Source organism: Mesoplodon mirus (assembly GCF_964341445.2).
Source record: "Mesoplodon mirus genome assembly, chromosome: 11".
Classification (NCBI taxonomy): Eukaryota; Metazoa; Chordata; class Mammalia; order Artiodactyla; family Ziphiidae; genus Mesoplodon; species Mesoplodon mirus.
In genome coordinates this window covers 73148530-73169934 of record NC_138987.1, presented here as the reverse complement: position 1 = coordinate 73169934, position 21405 = coordinate 73148530, and the positions used below count along the sequence as shown (strand labels likewise).

The 21405-nt window shown below is 39.3% G+C and overlaps 1 protein-coding gene across 1 annotated transcript in view; it reads left to right on the top strand.

The window, feature by feature from the left end:
- Nucleotides 1-21405, top strand: part of PTPRR (protein tyrosine phosphatase receptor type R) — a 281762-nt gene that overhangs the window by 180625 nt on the left and 79732 nt on the right. Inside the window, exon 6 of the mRNA XM_082636126.1 lies at nucleotides 3383-3645. Within this exon, the coding sequence (XP_082492252.1) occupies nucleotides 3383-3645 (263 nt within the window). The remainder of the gene's footprint in view (nucleotides 1-3382; nucleotides 3646-21405) is intronic.

Genomic DNA, 21405 nt, shown 5'->3' with positions numbered 1-21405 from the left:
GATGTAGAAATCAGTTTTTACACGTATTACATAGATATAGATTAAAAAATTGACCTCTAAGCAGAGATAAAGTAAACAGATGACTGTAAAATATGTGGCAAAGGTTCTCCATCAAGAACATAAGCTTGCGAATGGTAAAGAAGGACTCTGGACTTGAACTAGTTTTACACTAACATCATCATAAAAGTCACCTGTCAGGAACTAGGGAGAAGGTCGACATTTCCTTGGCTTTCTGATTTCCATTTGTGAAATATGCTTCTCCAAAACCCAAACGTAAACAGGCAAGTGAATGTTTTATTTACATATTATAGTTAGATGGGAAAAACTTAGAATATACAATATATGCATTATCTTCTATTAAATATATTTTTGTAAAGTTACAGATATGTCTGTTTTTCTCATTCAGGAAAATAACTTGCTTAAAATTAAAAAAATAAAAAACTGTCCCACCTTAAATTCTAATTGCCTCATCTTTTAGTAATTAGGTATTTAGCTTATCACAGATGTGTCATCTGATTGACATTGTTCTAGTGTGGTTTTTGTTTGTGCAGAATGGCGGCAAAGTGCCTTTTGAGGGTTATAGAAACTGAAAAGAAGCAGTAAGTTGGAAAAAACCTCCCCATCCTTAGGCATTATGCACGGGGTAAGGGTATTCATCTTCAGTATTTTAATATGCATATCTAGTTACACCTTATATGTTCATAGAGTCCTTTTCCTTAAAGAGAGCTTTCAATGTACAAAAGATATACTCAGATTTGGTGCTGCTGAAACCCTGTGGTGAGAATCACATCGGCAGCCAATGTGATTTCAGAGTCAATCTTTAAGAAGGATGGTGTGGCGAAGAGCTACATGCTCTTGGTCTTCTTGGTCAAGGGATGAGAAGTGATCAGGCCTTCAAGGCAGAGCTGCCTTTGAGTTTGGCTCTGCCACGGCTAACTGCTGACTTTGGACCAGCAGCTAAACGTTATTTAGCTAGACTGCAATTTCTTTAATGTATAATTAGGTCAGAAGGACCTCTAGTGACCGCTCTCCCATTCCCTCTGTATCCCTAACTAAAAAGTCACTTAACATACATTCACCCCTATTTTTTATTTCTCTGCCTTCCTCAAACTTCTTTACTGTTATTCCAACCTGAGATGTTGGAACTGAGACATAATTAAATTTCATTTTCATTCTGTGTTTAAATAATTCCAGAGCTCCCTTTCATATTAGTTTCTACCTCTTCAGTTCTTTATTCTGAGTCATATTTCTCATGATTTTGAGTAAAATTTTTCAAGAAAAGTAGACAGGTAATATATTTTCTGAGATGCTGTGTATCTGAGAAATTCTTTCTGTTGACATTATTCACATGAACATCAATTTATCTAGGTATGGGGTTCATGCATCCTCAGTAATGTGCGTTTTTTCTCAAGTCACAAAAATTGCTCGATTTTCTTCTCACATTTACTCTTCTTTCAATTGACACACTTTTAAAAAATATAAAACTAAGAACTTTTTTCATTCCATATCCCTAAATTCCATAAGAACAGGGTACACTCTATTTTGTTCACAACGGAATACCCTGTACCTCACACAAGGCATAACGTAAGTGGGCACTGAAAAATAGTTTTGAATGACTTGCTTCCCTCTCATTTATTCTTGTTTATTATTTACCATGACTCTTCTCTGGCATCCATATCCTGTCTTTTCTCTTGTTTTCATCTTCATTTGTTTATCCTTTGCTATAAATTCCAGACAGTCTCTCAACTTTGCCATATCCACCACCGACTCTATTTTCTGCATTGTCAGCTCTGTTCTTTATTGCTTAAAAGAAGATTTACACCCTGCTGCTGAGTTTTCAGTTCTTTGAATTCTTTTCTTCTTAATCTCAGTCTGATACCTTCTCATCTTAGATTGTTGTGTTTTTATTTCATCCTGATTTTTTTTATAATCATATTTTGTCAAACAGAGTGTTTTTTACCAATATATTCTGAGAATACTGGACAAATATTTTCTAAAATTTTCCTGAAATAAATTCTCATCAGTGTTCATCCTTTAACAAGAAAAAATATATATTTCAATCATATATTTTCAGAAGATTTCAAATATAGAGGTGACTAGAATTTAAAGGCAATTGGAAAGGGAAAATTAGCCTCAAGTCTAGTTAGAGTAAATGTGGTTGACAAGAGCCAGGACTGCCCTCTCCCCTAAAATAACAGTCATTCAGCTAATGGACTCCAGAAATTAAACAGGGGAGTTTGACCGGCCTGAGGTTTTTTACGATGCTGCTGTCATCAGTGCTATAATTGCAGATTACAGGTTGAGTCACCGCCTCATGTGAATAACTTATCAAATCACCTCCCTGAGAACAGACTTGAAGAAACACAAGGACATCTACTCTCTGTAGGAACTAGAGTAAAGGAGTTATTATCAAGAAAAGAGAAAAAAATATGAAATCATTACACGGTACGTCTTAAACGTGTACAATGTTACATGTCAATTATATCGTAATAAAACTGAAAAAATAAATTTAAAAAATATAAAAATATAACAGTTAATAAGTATTTTTAAAAGAAAGGGGGAGAGGCTTATAAAAAGGGAAGACTGAGGACAGGAAGGACAAACTTAGTTCGCCTCACAATTTGGTCCACTGAAGTGTCCCAGCAAAGTCAGTCTAATTCTTTTAAAAGTTTACAAGTTTTCTGGATTGAATTAGCCATTCCAGAAAGAGCTCTGAGAATGAAGGAACATGATACTTTTGTGGGTTTTCTACATGCATTAAAAATTTAAAGGAGCAAGGGGTAAGAAAGGAAATGCTGGTTGCCCGAATTATTCTTTGACACATATCCTAAATTTGATTTTTTTCAAGTATTTACCAGATACTCAAGTTAATATATGATTAATGCAGATATTTACCAACATTAAGAAATTGTGGCTTATAGCATTACTATTCTTTAGTTAATACTTTGCAAGACTTTCTTCTTACATGTTGTACTGGATACAAATCTCTGTTTCTATACATGTCACAAATCCCCATTTCGTGGCTATTCCTTCCATAAGTTTTCCATTTCAGTCATTTTGAGTAAGAGCTTACATGTGATCAAACTGGCATCTGACACTTTTATAAAATTAGCCATATTTGCTTTTGAATTATATTAGAGGAATAGATCATGTATGTATATATTTAATATGTTTGTGCTCCATAATTAGAAACAAATAGCATATCTTTTTGAGGAAATTCCTAAATACCATAAAACGGAGAAATCATCCTAGAAAGCTTTCCTTACTTGTATTATCATCAAACCTTATTTTGGTTTGTCTTCTAGGTTGGGATGGAGGAGATCATACTTTGTTGTTGAACATGAAAAAATGTGACAGGAACCCTTTATATCTCCTTCTATAGATTCTTTACAGATTAAAAGAAAAATTTCAGCTTTCCCTGAGACAAGATAAAGAGAAAAATCAGGAGATCCACCTATCACCCATTGCATTACAGCCACCACAGTCTGAGGCCAAGACTGTCAACAGTATGGTCCAGCCTGAGCAAGTTCCAAAGGTACTGAATGTGGTCGTGGACCCTCAAGGCCAATACACTCCTGAGATCAAAGCCACCACCTCTGTCTGCCCTTCTCCTTTCAAAATGAAGCCCATAGGACTTCAGGAGAGGTAAGAGCTTTTTCGGGATCCCCCTACATGTTGCTTTTCTTTTTTTAACATCTTTATTGGAGTATAATTGCTTTACAGTGGTGTGTTATTTTCTACTGTATAACAAAGTGAATCAGCTATACATATACATATATCCCCATTTCTCCTCCCTCTTGTGTCTCCCTCCCATCCTCCCTATCCCATCCCTCTAGGTGGTCATGAAGCACCGAGCTGATCTCCCTGTGCTATGCGGCTGCTTCCCACTAGCTATCTATTTTACGTTTGGTAGTGTATATATGTCCATGCTACTCTCTCGCTTCATCCCAGTTTACCCTTCCCCCTCCCCGTGTCCTCAAGGCCATTCTCTACATCTGTGTCTTTATTCCTCTACTGCCCTTACATTCTTCAGGACCTTTTTTTTTAGATTCTATATATGTGTGTTAGCATAATGTATTTGTTTTTCTCTTTCTGACTTACTTCACTCTGTATGACAGTCTCTAGGTCCATCCACCTCACTGCAAAGAACTCAATTTTGTTTCTTTTTATGGCTAAGTAATATTCCATTGTATATATGTGCCACATCTTCTTTATCCATTCATCCAATGATGGACACTTAGGTTGTTTCCATCTCCGGGCTATTGTAAATAGTGCTGCAGTGAACATTGTGGTACATGATTCTTTTTGAATTATGGTTTTCTCAAGGAATATGCCCAGTACTGGAATTGCTGGGTCATATGGTGGCTCTATTTTTAGTTTTTTGAGGAACCTCCATACTGTTCTCCATAGTGGCTGTATCAATCTACATTCCCACCAACAGTGCAAGAGAGTTCCCTTTTCTCCACACCCTCTCCAGCATTCATCGTTTGTAGATTTTTTGATGATGGTCATTCTGACCGGTGTGAGGTAAAACCTCATTGTGGTTTTGATTTGCATTTGTCTAATGATTAGTGATGTTGAGCATTCTTTCATGTGTTTGTGTTGGCAATCTGTATATCTTCTTTGGAGAAATGTCTATTTAGGTCTTCTGCCCATTTTTGGATTGGGTTGTTTGTTTTTTTGATATTGAGCTGCATGAGCTGCTTGTAAATTTTGGAGATTAATCCTTTGTCAGTTGCTTTGCTTGCAAATATTTTCTCCCATTCTGAGGGTTATCTTTTCGTCTTGTTTATGGTTTCCTTTGCTGTGCAAAAGCTTTGAAGTTTCATTAGGTCCCATTTGTTTATTTTTGTTTTTATTTCCATTTCTCTAGGAGTTGAGTCAAAAAGGATCTTGCTGTAATTTATGTCCTAGAGTGTTCTGCCTATGTTTTCCTCTAAGGGTTTGATAGTGTCTGGCCTTACATTTAGGTTTTTAATCCATTTTGAGTTTCTTTTTGTGTATGGTGTTAGGGAGTGTTCTAATTTCTTTCTTTTACACATAGCTGTTCAGTTTTCCCAGCACCACTTATTGAAGAGACTGTCTGGATTTTTTTGTTCTTTTTTCTCTAATTGCTTTAGGTGTAAGTTTAGGTCATTTATTTGAGATGTTTCTTGTTTCTTGAGGTAGGATTGTATTGCTATAAACTTCCTTCTTAGAACTGATTTTGCTGCATCCCATAGGTTTGGGGTCATTGTGTTTTCATTGTCATTTGTTTCTAGGTATTTTTTTATTTCCTCTTTGATTTCTTCAGTGATCTCTTGGTTATTTAATAGTGTATTGTTTAGCCTCCATGTGTTTGTATTTTTTACAGATTTTTTTCTGTAATTGATATCTAGTCTCATAGCGTTGTGATTAGAAAAGATACCTGATACGATTTCAATTTTCTTAAATTTACCAAGGCTTGATTTGTGACCCAGGATATGATGTATCCTGGAGAATGTTCCATGAGCACTTGAGAAGAAAGTGTATTCTGTTGTTTTTGAATGGAATGTCCTATAAATATCAATAAAGTCCATCTTGTTTAATGTATCATTTAAAGCTTGTGTTTCCTTGTTTATTTTCATTTTGGATGATCTGTCCATTGGTGAAAGTGGGGTGTTAAAGTCCCCTACTATGATTGTGTTACTGTCGATTTCCCCTTTTATGGTTGTTAGCATTTGCCTTATGTTTTGAGGTGCTCCTGTGTTGGGTGCATAAATATTTACAATTGTTCTATCTTGTTCTTGGATTGATCCCTTAATCATTATGTAGTGTCCTTCATTGTCTCTTGTAATAGTCTTTGTTTTAAAGTCTATTTTGTCCGATATGAGAATTGCTACTCCAGCTTTCTTTGGATTTCCATTTGCATGGAATATCTTTATCCATCCCCTCACTTTCAATCTGTATGTGTCCCTGGGTCTGAAGTGGGTATCTTGTAGACAGCATATATACAGGTCTTGTTTTTGTATCCATTCAGCCAGTCTGTGTCTTTTGGTTGGAGCATTTAATTCATTTACATTTAAGGCAATTATTGATATGTATATTCTTATTACCATTTTCATAATTGTTTTTGGTTTGTAATTGTAGGTCTTATCCTTCTGTTGTGTTTCCTGCCTAGAGAAGTTCCTTTAGCGTTTGTTGTAAAGCTGGTTTGCTTGTGCTGAATTCTCTTAGCTTTTGCTTGTCTGTAAAGGTTTTAATTTCTCCATCAAATCTGAATGAGATCCTTGCTGGGTAGAGTAATCTTGGTTGTAGGTTTTTCCCTTCATCACTTTCAATATGTCCTGCCACTCCCTTCTGGCTTGCAGAGTTTCTGCTGAAAGATCAGTTGTTAACCTATGAGGATTCCCTTGTATGTTATTTGTTGTTTTTCCCTTGCTGCTTTTAATATTTTTTCTTTGTATTTAATTTTTGATAGTTTGATTAATATGTGTCTTGGCCTGTTTCTCCTTGGATTTACCCTGTATGGGACTCTCTGTGCTTCTTGGACTTGATTGACTATTTCCTTTCCCATATTAGGGAAGTTTTCAACTATAATCTCTTCAAATATTTTCTCAGTCCTTTGTTTTTTTGCTCTTCCTCTTCTGGGACCCCTATAATTCTAATGTTGGTGTGTTTAATATTGTCCCAGAGGTCTCTGAGACTGTCCTCAATTCTTTCCATTCTTTTTTCTTTATTCTGCTCTGCAGTAGTTATTTCTCTATTTTATTTTCCAGGTCACTTATCCGTTCTTCTGCCTCAGTTATTCTGCTATTGATTCCTTCTAGAGAATTTTTAATTCCATTTATTGTGTTTTTCATCATTGTTTGTTTGCTGTTTAGTTCTTCTAGGTCCTTGTTAACGTTTCTTGTATTTTCTCCATTCTATTTCCAAGATTTTGGATCATCTTTACTATCATTACTCTGAATTCTTTTTCAGATAGGCTGCCTATTTCCTCTTCATTTGTTTGGTCTGGTGGGTTTTTACCTAGCTCCTTCATCTGCTGTGTTTTTCTCTGTCTTCTCATTTTGCTTATCTTACTGTGTTTGGGGTCTCCTTTTCACAGGCTGCAGGTTTGTAGTTCCCATTGTCTTTGGTGTCTGCCCTCAGTGGTTAAGGTTGGTTCAGTGGATTGTGTAGGCTTCCTGGTGGAGGGGACTGGTGCCTGTGTTCTAGTGGATGAGGCTGGATCTTGTCTTTCTGGTGGGCAGGACTGCATCCGGTAGTGTGTTATGGGGTGTCTGTGACCTTATTTTGTTTTTAGGCAGCCTCTCTGCTAATGGGTGGGGTTGTGTTCCTGTCTTGCTAGTTGTTTGGCGCAGGGTGTCCAGCACCGGAGCTTGCTGGTTGTTGAGTGGAGCTGGGTCTTAGCATTGAGAAGGAGATCTCTGGGAGAACTTTTGCTGTTTGATATTACATGGGGCCGGGAGGTCTCTGGTGGACCAATGTCCTGAAGTCGGCTCTCCCACCTCAGAGGCTCAGGCCTGACACCCTGCCAGAGAACCAAGACCCTGTCAGCCACTCAGCTCAGAAGAAAAGGGAGAGAGAGAAAGAAAGAGAGAGAGAGAGAGAGAGAGAGAGAGCAAGGGAGGGAGGGAGGGAGGAAAGGAGGAAGGAAAGAAAGAAAGGAAAGTTATTAAAATAAAAAAAATTTTTAATTGTTAAAAATAATTTTAAAAAAGAGAAAGAAAGAAGAGAGCAACCAAACCAAAAATCAAATCCACCAATGATAACAAGTGCTAAAAACTATACTAAAGAACAACAGCAACAACAAAACAGACAGACACAACCCTAGGACAAAAGGTAAAAGCAAAGCTATACAGACAAAATCACAAAGAAGCATACACACTCACAAAAAGAGAAAAAGGAAAAAAAATATTTTTTTTAAAAAAGGAAGAGAGCAACCAAATCAATAAACAAATCTACCAATGATAATAAGCTCTAAATACTAAACTAAAACCAGAAACAAATTAGATGCATAAAACAAACCCCAAGTCTACAGTTGCTCCCAAAGTCCACTGCCTCAATTTTGGGATAATTCGTTGTCTCTTCAGGTATTCCACAGATGCAAGCTACATCAAGTTGATTGTGGAGATTTAATCCACTGCTTCTGAGGCTGCTGGGAGAAATTTCCCCCTCTCATCTTTGTTCACACAGCTCCTGGGGTTAAGCTTTGGATTTTGCCCCACCTCTGTACGTGGGTTGCCTGAGGGCGTCTGTTCTTCGCCAAGGCAGGACGGGGTTAAAGTATCAGCTGATTCAGGGGCTCTGGCTCACTCAAGCCGGGGAGAAGGAGGTGTACAGAATGCGGAGCAAGCCTGTGGCAGCAGAGGCTGGCGTGATGTTGCACCAGCCTGAGGCGCGCCGTGCATTCTCCTGGGAAAGTTGTCTCCCTGGATCATGGGACCCTGGCAGTGGTGGGCTGCACAGGCTCCCAGGAGGGGAGGTGTGGATAATGACCTGTGCTTGCACACAGGCTTCTTGGTGGCTGTAGCAGCAGCCTTAACGTCTCATGCTAGTCTCTGGTGTCCACGCTGATAGCCGCAGCTCATGCCCGTCTCTGGAGCTCATTTGGGCAGTGCTCTGAATCCCCTCTCCTCACACACCCCAGAATAATGGTCCCTTGCCTCTTAGGCAGTTCCAGACTTTTTCCTGGACTCCCTCCCGGCTAGCCATGGCACACTAGCCCCCTTCAGGCTGGGTTCACGCAGCCAACCCCAGTTCTCTCCCTGGGATCCGACCTCTGAAGCCTGAGCCTCAGCTCCCAGTCCCAACCCGTCCCGGCAGATGAGCAGACAAGCCTCTCAGTCTGGTGAGTGCTGGTCGGTACCGATCCTCCGTGCGGGAATCTCTCCTCTTTGCCCTCTGCACCCCTGTTGCTGTGCTCTCCTCCATGGCTCCAAAGCTTCCCCCCTGCCATCCCCTATCTCCACCAGTGAAGGGGTTTCCTAGTGTGTGGAAAATTTCCTCTTTCACAGCTCCCTCCCACTGTTGCAGGCCCTGTCCCTATTCTTTTGTCTCTGTGTTTTCTTTTTTCTTTTGCCCTACCCAGGTACGTGGGGAGTTTCTTGCCTTTTGGGAAGTCTGAGGTCCTCTGCCAGCATTTAGTAGGTGTTCTGTAGGAGTTGTTCCACATGTAGATGTATTTTTGTTGTATTTGTAGGGAGGAAGGTGATCTCCATGTCCTACTCCTCCGCCATCTTAAAGATCCCTCTTCACTTTTTTTTTTTTAAAGAGTATTCACCAATTGAAAAAGATAGAACGAGAGATGATTGGCATATTGGGTAGAACCCTAACCTTAACCAAATGAACACCAGGAGGAAGTAGTCTTTCTTGTCCCCTAAAAGAGTCTTGCTCTGTTATCAATAATCTTTTAGTCACATCTGATTTTCATAAGCTGGTGTAGACCCAAGCCAAGTCTTCATCTACTACAGGACAACTTCTATAATCATTTAATCTTGTTTAATCATCATCAAAACTCTGGTAGATAGAAAGACTGGAAATAAACTTAGAGTCTTTCCCACCAAAGACCACATTCTTTGTAGTAAGGTAGAAGGAGTATATACCACAAATTAATTTTTATAAAGTTTTACCTCTGCTTCCTTTGAGCAAAACAAACAGTAAATATCTCAAGCTTCATGACATTATCTTTGTTGCCTTACCTGCCTTTGTGATGTACTTACACTGATACATTCTCATTTAAATAGGAAAACTAGAATATGCAAAATGTTTAAATGAGGGGCTAATTCTTTGCTTCCCGAAAATATTAAGCAAAGCTTTCCCATGGTATGTCTTAAAATAAGAAGCTTCATGTTTATATTTAAAATATGATTGATATTATATCCAACATTGCACATCAGGGTAGTGGGGAACTAAGAGCTTCTCAGGGTACTCTCCCAGGTTCATTCTCCACTTATTTTCCTGGATGTCCATTTTCTATCACTGTCCTTGTTGTTGCCTTAGGTTTTTAGATCATGTATACAAATTTTTATTATATTTTCCCTCACATGCACATACACACACAAACACACACACCCCATATATCATTTCAGAAAATATAGTTTGGGGCTTTAAGAACTGCAAAAGACCAAGTGGGTAATTCAAATTTCTTTGAAAGTATTGTCAAAGAATAATGAATGAAGTGAAAAGAAAGGGATTTGTTGCAGTGATCTCCAAAGTTCTATAAAAGGAGAACACTTTGACTCCATAATGGAAGGGAAATGGAGAACAATCAAGTCATTCTTCCTACCTCCTCCCCCAAAAGACTTTTTGGTTCCCTGATGAATCCATGAGTCTACATGGACCATTCTCTTACTTGGATGCCACCAAATTGCTGTCTCAGCTGCAGTCTGGAAAGGTAGACAAGATAGACTTTCTCCCTAAGGCCAACTAGGAGTCAGGAGAACTGGATTCCAGACCCAGCTCTGCCATTTTTGGATTGAGTGGCTTCAGATGAATCATTCACCTATCTGGGCCTCATTTTTCTTCTTCTGTAATATGAAGGGGTTAAACTTGACTTCTTCACTTCCTTCAGGCTCTTTTACTCTTGTTACCTAAATTAGTTTCATGCCTTTATATTTGCTTCAAAGAGAAACCTTAAAGCAGGCATCTGAGCACTGGTGGTGTAGCAAGGGCAGGGTGGCAGAAAAGATCTGCTCAGATGAAAGTGATAAGAGGGTCACTTTCTACAGATGATTTAAAGATGATCGTAAAACTGACTGAAAGTCAGACTAATTTTTATTATCATCATGCACCACCAATTCTGAGCAAAGTCAGTGGTTCAGTCCTTCTGGGAGTACCTATTCCCAGCATCCTGCCCTTCGTAGGCTACTGCTGGGCATGTTTGAATTACAAGGAGCATAAGGTTAAGTATCCATTAATTCATTTAAATGAAGTGAATGTTTGAGAAAGGAGAGTACAGGGATGGTGTCTTGCTCATCTTTGTGGTCCACATGGGAGACTGTAGAGAGTAAGTGTGTGATCCGTGTTAAGTGGATTCCCTACGCCCTGGTCATCCCCACCCATCACCTCCCACTTCCTTCCTGCCTCAGAGCAGGAAAAAGCTCTTCTTTCCACAAGGGCTCCATGTCCTTTCCTCCCAACCCTGATGACTTACTCCATCAAATCTCTTCCTCTATGTTCAACTGCAACCTTTTTGCTAATGCTATACCCTCAGCATGAAAATGGTTCTCTCCGGTATCAAAGAAACTCCCTTAATCCAATTCCTCCTATGGTCTTGTCTTTTCTTCCTTGTTCAGATGTGTCTTAAATGAGCAGAGTTCATTCGGTGCCTCATCGGTCTTCTTCAAGTCCTGCATCCACTGTTTCTCTCACATATGCTTGCCAAGTATATCAATGGTCTAACCACCAAAGTCAAAGCACACGTTTCGTTTCTTTTCATATCCAACCCTAATGCCTACTTCCTCTTTGAAACTCTCTCTTCCTTTGGCCTCCAAGACATTATTTTTCCGGTTCTTGGGTGGTTACCTTTAGGCACACACACACACTCCTTTCTCCCCTTAACTTTAGAGTTTTATCAAACAGGTAGATTGAGCTGGAGGTACTCCTTTAGGAATCAACCATGTAAAAGGTAGCAAGAGAAGAGGAGGCTGTGGTTGGATTACCCAGAAAGGAGAGAAGCGGTCCTGGGGTGAGCAGTAGAAGTGAGCAATGGGCAAGGAATATGGAGAGGGCAACTCAAGCATCACTTTCTCTTGGAAGCCATTACCTCCTTCCCTTCTTCCTGTAGCCCACCTACCAACATGGATTCAGCTCTGTCTCCTCCACTCCTCTCTACCCGAGTCCCATAGCCTTGTGTGCATACAGTATTTATAAACTTCTTAGGTATAGGTAAAATTTTCATTTACTAATCTGTCTTACCCTGTAAACTCTAAGCTTCTTTAGGGCACATATATGATTTAATTGTCTCTTTGTCTCTTTCACATAGAACATAATTCCTAAAAAGCAAGAGCTTCTGGAAATAAATGCTTAAATGAATGAATGAGTGTTATATTGAATAATTCTCAGGTTAACAGCCAGTAGTTGTAGGGAAACACTTTGCTTATTCCACCATCCCTATTTTCACCCTGCTTTTCTACCATAATTCCCTTGCTAAGATGGCATAGTGATGAGTTTTAAGTGTGATAAAAGATGAGAGACATACAGTGTTCCATTTAGTAAGAAACTTTCCTGAAAGTTTTAAGCCTTAAAACTTAATTTATGTTTATATGTTCTAATGGCGCTTTTAAAATAGCCTTGTGTTTTACAGCCTTCCATCTCCTGCTCCTGGAGAGAAATAATAATCCTCTGTTTATTGCATGAAAGTCTGGCTTCATTAAAATCACCATGAGACCATAAAGGCTGTATTATGGGTCCTTTGTCCCCAAAAATCTTTTGGGTCATGCCATATAAATCTCTCATCCCTGATGGAGAGAATCTATTACTCTGACATAATTGTTAATAAAACATAATTTTAAATTAAAATTAAATAAGAGAAGATATAGAGACTTATTGCATATGCTTAACTGAGTACAAAGGATATACCCTGAAAGTTCTGAAGATCAAAGAATTATAAGGTGAGGGACAGAGCAGTCCCCTCATTTCTCCCTATTTCCAACTAGTCACCAGGTCATATTGATTCTTGCTACTTGGATTTTCTCATTATCAATTCCTCTCTTTGTAACCATCACCCTGGACCCAGCCCTCATTAGCTTTATATTTGAATTATTATGTCTTATGATTATAAAAATGACATCAGGACTAATGGTGTTAGATATTTCACATGTATTACTTTATTTCATCTTTTCTGTCTGATCTAATTCTTTTCTCTCCCTCAATTCATACTATACACTCTTCAGATTTTTCTCACTATAGGAATACTTGCATTAAGTTATGTTGCTGTGTAAAAATCCTCAATAGCTCCCCTTTGCCTATAGGATAAGGCAAAGAATACCTTGTTGAGCCTTAGAGGTCCTATATTATCTGGCTCTGATCATTCTCTCCAGATCTGTTTGCCACTCTGCCCCCAAATAAACCCTCCAGTCTGTTCTCAGCGTGTCATGTCCCTGTCCACATGTACACCTTTGTTCACCTGGTTCCTCTTCAACCTTCTTATATCTCTCTCTAGTCTCCAAATCCCAACACGAAACATACCTTCTACCTTTGTCCATGACACCTACCGAAGCCCATGGTGATTTTTAACACCTCTGAATTTTCACATGTACCACTCCTCTAGCAGCGATTTTAATTAAAGAATAGTTTAGAAAGGGACTGAAACTGGTTTTTGATGGATTGTCCTGTCCCTTCACCAGCTTGTGAGAATCTTAAGGACAGGTACAGGCTCAAGATATTCTTGTGTGTTCCATGGTTCCCGTAAGCCCGATACATTGTAAACACTTGAAAAATATTATGGAGTTAGTTAATTCATTAATGCTCCTTTACATCTAAGGATCTCATATATTTATTTTTTAAATTCCATAAAAACAAACAGACTAATGATAAACTACAGTGCTGAGTCTCTGTGCTAATATTACTTGACATTTACTAAATAAGTGATTCAGCAGGTTAATTAAGTCCTTTTTGTATAGCTTTCCTAATCTACAAAATATGATAATATCTGTTCCACCTTTTTGCAAAGGGTACCATAAAATTAACAAGCAATATAAAATGGTATTGTGCCTTTGAGAAGGAAAGGAATGTAAATCTAGTACTCTTTTCATTTTGTATTCTCTGATCCCATTCCACGAGCCTATACTCGGTCAGTTATATTTTTGAACTCAGGAACAGGGAAACTTTTTTTCAACTGAATTGATACAGATGAACCTGCCATTTGACATAATAAATATTTTTTAACTGTCAATTGACTTACAGGTTTTCTCATCCTGTTTATAAATTGGGCCATTTAATGTTATTTAATAACTATTAATACTAAATTAAATCTATTCTCATCTAACAGATGAATTTATTTCCCATGGTGAGTGCATGAATTTGGGAGACACATTCAGATGCCTGCTCCACACCTACTACATGTATAACTTGGAACTTTTTTGTTCATCTGTGATGAGGAGAATAGCACATGCCCTGCACAGTTCTTGTGACAGTTAAGCCACACAACAAATGTCACATGGCTGGCATAGCAGGAGGCCACAGTTAGCTCCTCTTCCTTGTTCTTTCATCCCACCCCTGTCCTCCTCAAATTCCTCACTTGTCACTCTCAAGGGAACTGTATTTTTATAGGTGGCTTTTGCCAGCTTCCAAATGCCCAGTAAACAAGAGATCACATTCAGACCCTAGAATGACACACTTTCTTCCGTAGGAAGACAGAGAACTTGTAAATATGAGTTTCTGCAGATTTCCCCTTTAGGCTACTGTATGACTAATGCCAATTTTATGGAAAAGAAATCAACAGGTAGATTCACATTATTTCCTCATTTTTCTCATCTGATTTTTTATTGGAGGTAAAAAGCAAGCAAAGACAATTAGAGAACCGTCCAGAAAGGAAGGGTAGACTCATTATAACAAGGCACTTTCACTCCTGACTTAAATTTGACTCAGAAATCAGTGAGTGTGCCAGTAGGAATATGGCATAAATGGAGGTTTTCTTCCTATCATGATCAAGGCCTCCCCAGGCCCCCAAGGGTTGCTGATACCCAATGAGCAATCATTCTCTAACTTTTCTTTACACTGTACCATAACATGGTTTGTTTTGGCGTCCATAAATACTGTGCAAGTGATGATACAGCACCCAGGTATGTGAGTTGAAAAGTTTTCTTAGGGGTTTCAACCTGGCGGAGCCTGGGAGATTTCTGTCACAGCCAGAAAGATGTCTGCAGTGGCGGAAGAAACCTAAGCTCAAAGCCTCTGTTTACTGTAATTTCCTCCAGGCAAGGGGCAATGTCCTGACTTCCGTCCCCTGCTCTCCCTAGCAGAAAAACATTTCAGTGCTCAAAAATTTTAACTTAGGCAATATATACTTAACTGTTCCTCAACTGATCTCCCTTTGGAGATATAAGTACGGGAAAGAGTGTAGAATGCATACAACTGAATATGAGGGTACAAAGCATACAAAATACTTGGGAAATTAAAATCTGTATTCACGAAATGGACCCACTGGTGAAAAAATGGATTCAACGCCCTCATTTTCTGTCATGTGAAACTGAGACCCAGAATCTCCTTTTTTAGGTGTTAGGTGAGGTTCCCCAAAAGTAGCCTGAGACGAGGATTTTTGTCCCAAGCGATTGGAGAGGAAGGTTCCAGGAGAAGCCTAAAGGAAAGTAAGGGAAACAGAACAGAGGAGACGAAGCCAAGCAAAGAGGTGATTTCCACTGACGTCTGGCCTCAGGCTGATCACACAGGGAGAGATGGAGCATGAGTTGTTCCACCTCGTGGCCAGTGGGCGGGGCATCTGTACCCCATATCAGTCAGCCATTGACTTCAGGCCACCAGGGGATGGTGGAGGCATAACTTCCCAGGCACCTCTGGACTAGGCCACTCCCATCAGCCAAGGGTGATTTCTCCAGAGAAGTGGCAGCTGTGTGCCATCCATGGCCAATACTCCCAGCAACAGTGGAGGGGAACCAGCCTGGTAAAGGTGATCTAGGTGGGACACCAACAGCTTTACTACACTTACCAAAGGTTACAACACTAGTTATAACAGAGCTAAGTTTATATTCTAGATTTCCTTGATCTTTCCAGGCTGTTATGCACATACAACATAGCCTCCTTCAAGGAAACACTGTTCGTTCTAGCGAAACCTATGACCCACACCATGCAACACAGTCTATCAACCACAACTTGTTTTCTCAGCCTGACAGTATGGGGATCATAACGTAACAAACAACCATTTAGAAGTCAATCCTATTGAACACCAAGTAACATCACTAAAAGTAACAACTCAATAAGATGTAGTGACCCTTACATGCCTTATCTCATTTAATCCTCACAAGGGACTTATTATCCCCTCCTTACAGTGAGGAAACTAATGCTCAGAGAGTTTACGTTATTGCTGAAATAACGGAATAGTAAATTACTGGGGGTGTGAGGCTGACAAATAGAATTTGAACCCAAGCAGTCTGGCTCCAGAGGCTGTACTAACTAGTCTTATATTGTTGGGGGGTGGAGCACATTCCTATCTTTTATGGAAAATAAGTGAAAAATAGATTACAAATCAATATGTTTAGTAAGTAGGCAGATTATGTAGTGTCATGCTGCTATTCCTCTCAGCAAATTTCACGTTTGGCTTTCAGAATGTTTTTCAGGTTTTTTTTTTTTTTTTTAATTTAATTTAATTTATTTTTTTTATACAGCAGCTTCTTATTAGTTATCTATTTTGTACATATTAATGTATATATGTCAATCACAATCTCCCAATTCATCCAACCACCACCACTCAGATTCTAAATCAAGTAGAATTCCGTTTTATTATTTATGTATTTATGTATGTATTGGCTGTGCTGTGCATCTTGTGGGAGCTTAGTTTCCCGAACAGGGATTGAACCCGGGCCCTCAGCAGTGAAAGCATGGAGGCCTAACCACTGGACCACCAGGGAATTCCCCTAGAATTCAGTTTTATGAGGTAGTTTTAAAATACTCAAGGCAGATAAACATTTCATGGCCAGTCTAGAAGCTCACTGTTGGTCTCAGTTTTTTCTTGCATCTGGTTGCTCCTATTCTAGAGACGAGGTGCCAGTCCAACACAAAGGACCAAGATGGCTGCAAACATGGATATAGTAAAGAAAGCGGAGAGGAAGACATGAGGCAATAACCCAGAAAACTCAAGTTGAAAACTGTTCTCAAGGATTGTGGCAGGGAGGTCTCTCTATTGTTCAAACAGCCTGGATAATAACTGAGCCCATGTCGCTGTGTGTGTAGTGGACAGGGGACGAGGGAGGGCACGTGTCCATGCTCCTCCAGCAAGCTGCTGCCCACGCGTGGGAAGAGAGAATGCATAACAAAAGCTAATGTACTGACTGCTCATCTACCACATGCCAACCACCAGGCTAACGTATTATCTCATCCACTCTTCACAACACCCCTTGAGGCAGATACTATTTTTATGTCCTTCTTGCAAGTGAGCTAACAGAGACCTAGAGAGATTGAATATCATGTACAGTGTCACAAAGAAATAAAGATGGAGTTAGCGATTCAAATCTGGACAGCCTGGCTCCAAAATCTGCACATATCCACTCTGTCCTACCTCCTCCTAGATCATACAGATGATAACATTTTAAGCTTCTCTTATTTTATAATCATATCTTTATAAAACATTTTTATGGGGATGTCCAGATTTGGGGAGGCATTGGAAACATGCTCCAGCCCTTCATTAATGGTGTACATCAATCTGTTTTCTTCTTTATTTGTAGGATAGACACAATTCCATTTTTATAAAGGTGGATTGGAGTTCTGAAGGGTTAGAAAAAAACTTTAAATGGTTCTTTTATTATTTTAAAAAAACACTGGGATTGAAAAAATGGAGGCAAAAGTTTTTAAATCTGCCTAAAAATTTATCACAAATGAGACAAAAGGTAATAGTGGTAAATGAAAGAAATGACAGTGGATACAACCCAGGGAGAGTAGAACAGAAATCAAGATGTATTTTTAAGGAATTAAATGTAGCAAAGTTCTGCCTAAAAAGGTAAAAATTGGCTATTACTTATTGGCAAGCACAGACCTAGCTTCTCTCCAAGCAGACTGAAATGTTTGAGCCTTTGTGAGTAAGTCCCAAGAGTGCAGACCTGGAAGCAGCTCTAATAGCAATCACTGTAATAGCTCCTTTCCTCTCTCCACCTTCCTTTATTTCTCACTCGTGGCCCCTGGCAGAGTAACAGAAGTCCCATTGGGTCCTCTTACTACTATATCTTCCACCAGACCACCCATCACACAGGTTGCCTTGTCCTGAGATTCAAGCAGAAAGGTATTCTCAGCACACCGTCGCCCCCCATTCTTCAACATCCATGAACTTGCAACCTGATCCTGACACTGGCTTCCAGCTTTCCTAGGTGATCTCCATGTCCACTCACACTATGAGGGGCAAACTCCAGTTACATTTTGGGAACTCTTAGAGCCATTCTGTAGCGTATGACCTATTTTTAGAGAGAGTTATATGCTTCCCCTAGCTGCATGATGGTAGCATTTCTACAGAGTTCTTGTCCTGACCCTAAAGAAGAGATTGTGTGGTATAATTGTTTGAGGTTTGTGTTCACCAATTCCTCTTCCCGTGATCAAATTAGAGTTTCACTATGGAGATTTCTAAATGCACTGCTTTTTAAAAAATTTTTTATTTTATATTGGAGTATAGTTGATTAACAATGTTGTGTTAAGTGTATAACAAAGTGATTCAGTTATACATATACATGTATCTATTCTTTTTCAAATTCTTTTCCCATTTAAGTTATTACAGAATATTGAGCAGAGTTCCCTGTGTTATCTATTTTATATATAGTAGTGTGTACATGTCAATCTCAAACTCCCAATCTATCCCTCCCCCGCACCCTTCCCGCCCGTAACTATAAGTTTTTTCTCTAAGTCTGTGAGTCTGTTTCTGTTCTGTAAATAAGTTCATTTGTATCCTTTTTTTTAGATTCCACATATAAGCGATATCATATGATATTTGTCTTTCTCTAAAGTCAGAATTCAAGTCTTTGCTAGGGGACCATGTTCCAGATCTTGATGTACAGGTTGACTGAATTAGGTAAAATAGTCTTTTTTGTAAAAGCATTTTAATCAGGGCAGGCACAGACAATTCCCAGAGTATTGGCTTCCTATTTTGATAAAGACCAGCTGTGAATCTCAGTTACTGTGTCAGGAGATTTTTACCTTGTAGGCAGAGATGTTCGCTTTTGGAGTTATTTGAAACGTGTCATAAAGCTACAGCTCAGGGTCCCACTCTTTGCATTTAATGAACTGCTTGAACATTGTTTTCTTATGAAGTGATGCTCCACTCTGTTCTCATCAGATTTTCCCAGCTGTTGATACATGACTCTGTAGCAAAACACTGAAAAATCACAGATCACCCATGGCAGATGACTTTAGCAAAATTATTTTTCAACTAATGGGTTTGTTTGGTTTTCACCTGTAAGTATATTACAAACATTAAAATGTCATCTCCATTGAGCAATGCGCCATGATTATCTGGGTGTAATTTAAACATAGGTCACGGGCTTCCCTGGTGGCGCAGTGGCTGAGAGTCCGCCTGCCGATGAGGGGGACACGGGTTCGTGCCCCGGTCTGGGAAGATCCCACATGCCGCGGAGCGGCTGGGCCCGTGAGCCATGGCCGCTGAGCCTGTGTGTCCGGAGCCTGTGCTCCGCAGCGGGAGAGGCCGCGACAGTGAGAGGCCCGCGTACCGCAAAAAAAACAAACAAACATAGGTCAGAGCTCTGTTCGCATATCTTCTGAAACCGCCCCAGTTGAAGCCCATCTAATTGTAGTACTATGTGGAAATAGTGCCCTCTAGTGGAGAACCACATGTTGAAGCGGTTATTAGCTAGTCTCATACAGGGAAAAGGAAGCTGGCTCTTGTTTTTGTAAAAAATAAAAAAAAATCCATAATGACTTTAATGTCCTCTCTGGCAAATGAAGCATGATCTCTTTTGGCAGATACTTTAGAAAAAGGTCTCAGCGTAGTGATGAAAGAGCTTTAACTTGAGAAATAACAAATTGGTGTGAACGTTTTCAAATATGATGTGCTTTCTAAAATTGCTTAGCTTCCAATCATTTTCATGTCTCATTAAATCCACAAGTAATTTTAAGGACAGTGTGTCAAATGAAATTATTATTGCCTAGTATGTCTTATAATATATGAATCATTTTATTTAGGAGCCAATTCTTTTCCTAAGTCAGAGGTTTAAGTACAAGCCTCAATAATTCTTCCCTTTCCCAAGCCTGCCTGCCTCACTTCTCATTTCCCACCTTTTCCCTCTTGAATCTGATTTCCCCACATGGTGGTGTCTGTAGCACAATGCCTGACACATAGTACATGTTCCATAAATATTTGTTAAGTCTTGATATGAAAAAAGGAACAAGTTCTTAAAATTAGGTTCATTTTATGGAAAGAAATGCTTAAAAAAAAAAAAAGAAAGAGCAGATGATCCCCATCATCACTCCACTGCCCTACAGAGAGAAGTCTCTGGTGCCGCCTGGCCTCATGAGCCACCACGAGGGTCTCTGAGCTGCTCCTCTTGCCTGTCCTCGATAGCACGCTGCACCACAGGCCACTAAGGGGAGCTTAAAAACCTTTGTTCTCCTGCTCTGAGTATGGTCTCCTGATTGATTAGTTTTACTCTTGTTATGTTTTATTTGCTGTTGAAGTATGGCTCCTTTAAAGTTGAGAAAAACACTTTAAAATCTGGTTTAAAAAGTAATTAATTTTAAGTTAACATTTTGTTCCTAAATTTCTATTCAGGCGACTATTCTTCTCCTGAGAGAATCCTTAGTCTACCTAAGGATTCTGAGAAACAAAGTGGAATTTTAAACCCACCTTAAGCAATAATGTGAGTAGAAGTGATTGAGTGCTAAAGGATCTATGAGAGTGAATACGTTAGAAGTATAGCAAAGACCTGTTATATAGCCTGAAGGAATAGACCTCCAGTGTGTATCCTTGGCTGCATTAGTCTCTGATGGACACTCAACACTGCATCCTTTTTATAGTCTGTCTTTTTCCAGTCAGCTCTCTTTCTCGTTGCTCAAAGCAGCTTTTCCAGATCTGTACTATTCTCCTTAAATTCCCTTTCCTGACCCTACGAATACCTACGCGCGCGCGCGCACACACACACACACACACACACACACACATCGAATCTCTTAAGAGCTCATTCATCTGTTTCCTGACTTCCTTGTTCCACACATATAGTTGGGGTTCTTTAAATATTGGTTAAATGATCCAACGTTAGCCTCAGTCATCTATTTCAGCTCTGAAATGTCCATTTAGTTCTAGAAAGCCCCAGGGCAGGGGAAGCTGCTCACTTCCTGTTTCATTCCTGGGTGCTTACTTTCTCCAACCACTTAACGTGACCAATGAATTTTTAAAAGTTTTTTAGGCCTGTCTGCTCCTGGTTAATGAACAGTCTTGTAAAATTAAAGAGAGTCTATCTTCAACCTGTTATTACAGCACAAATATGCATCAAGACACTTGAGCAAGAAACATCATGCAGATGAATGGTTCCACATTTGTAAAATAATGGTTTAGAAATCTAGACAGAGGTCTCAGATAACAAGATTTCAAGTTTCTCAAGGAGAGGCGAGATTTCTTCATCTTTGAACATTATGTAGAGCTTTGTATGGGTGACTCTCCTTATCCCTGCCTTTACTTTCCTATTAGGCATTTTAAAACGTCCACCTTCTTTAAAAAAAAAAAAAAATCATGAACATTTTGCAGAGGGAAGACTCTTCCAGCCAACTTCTTGTTCC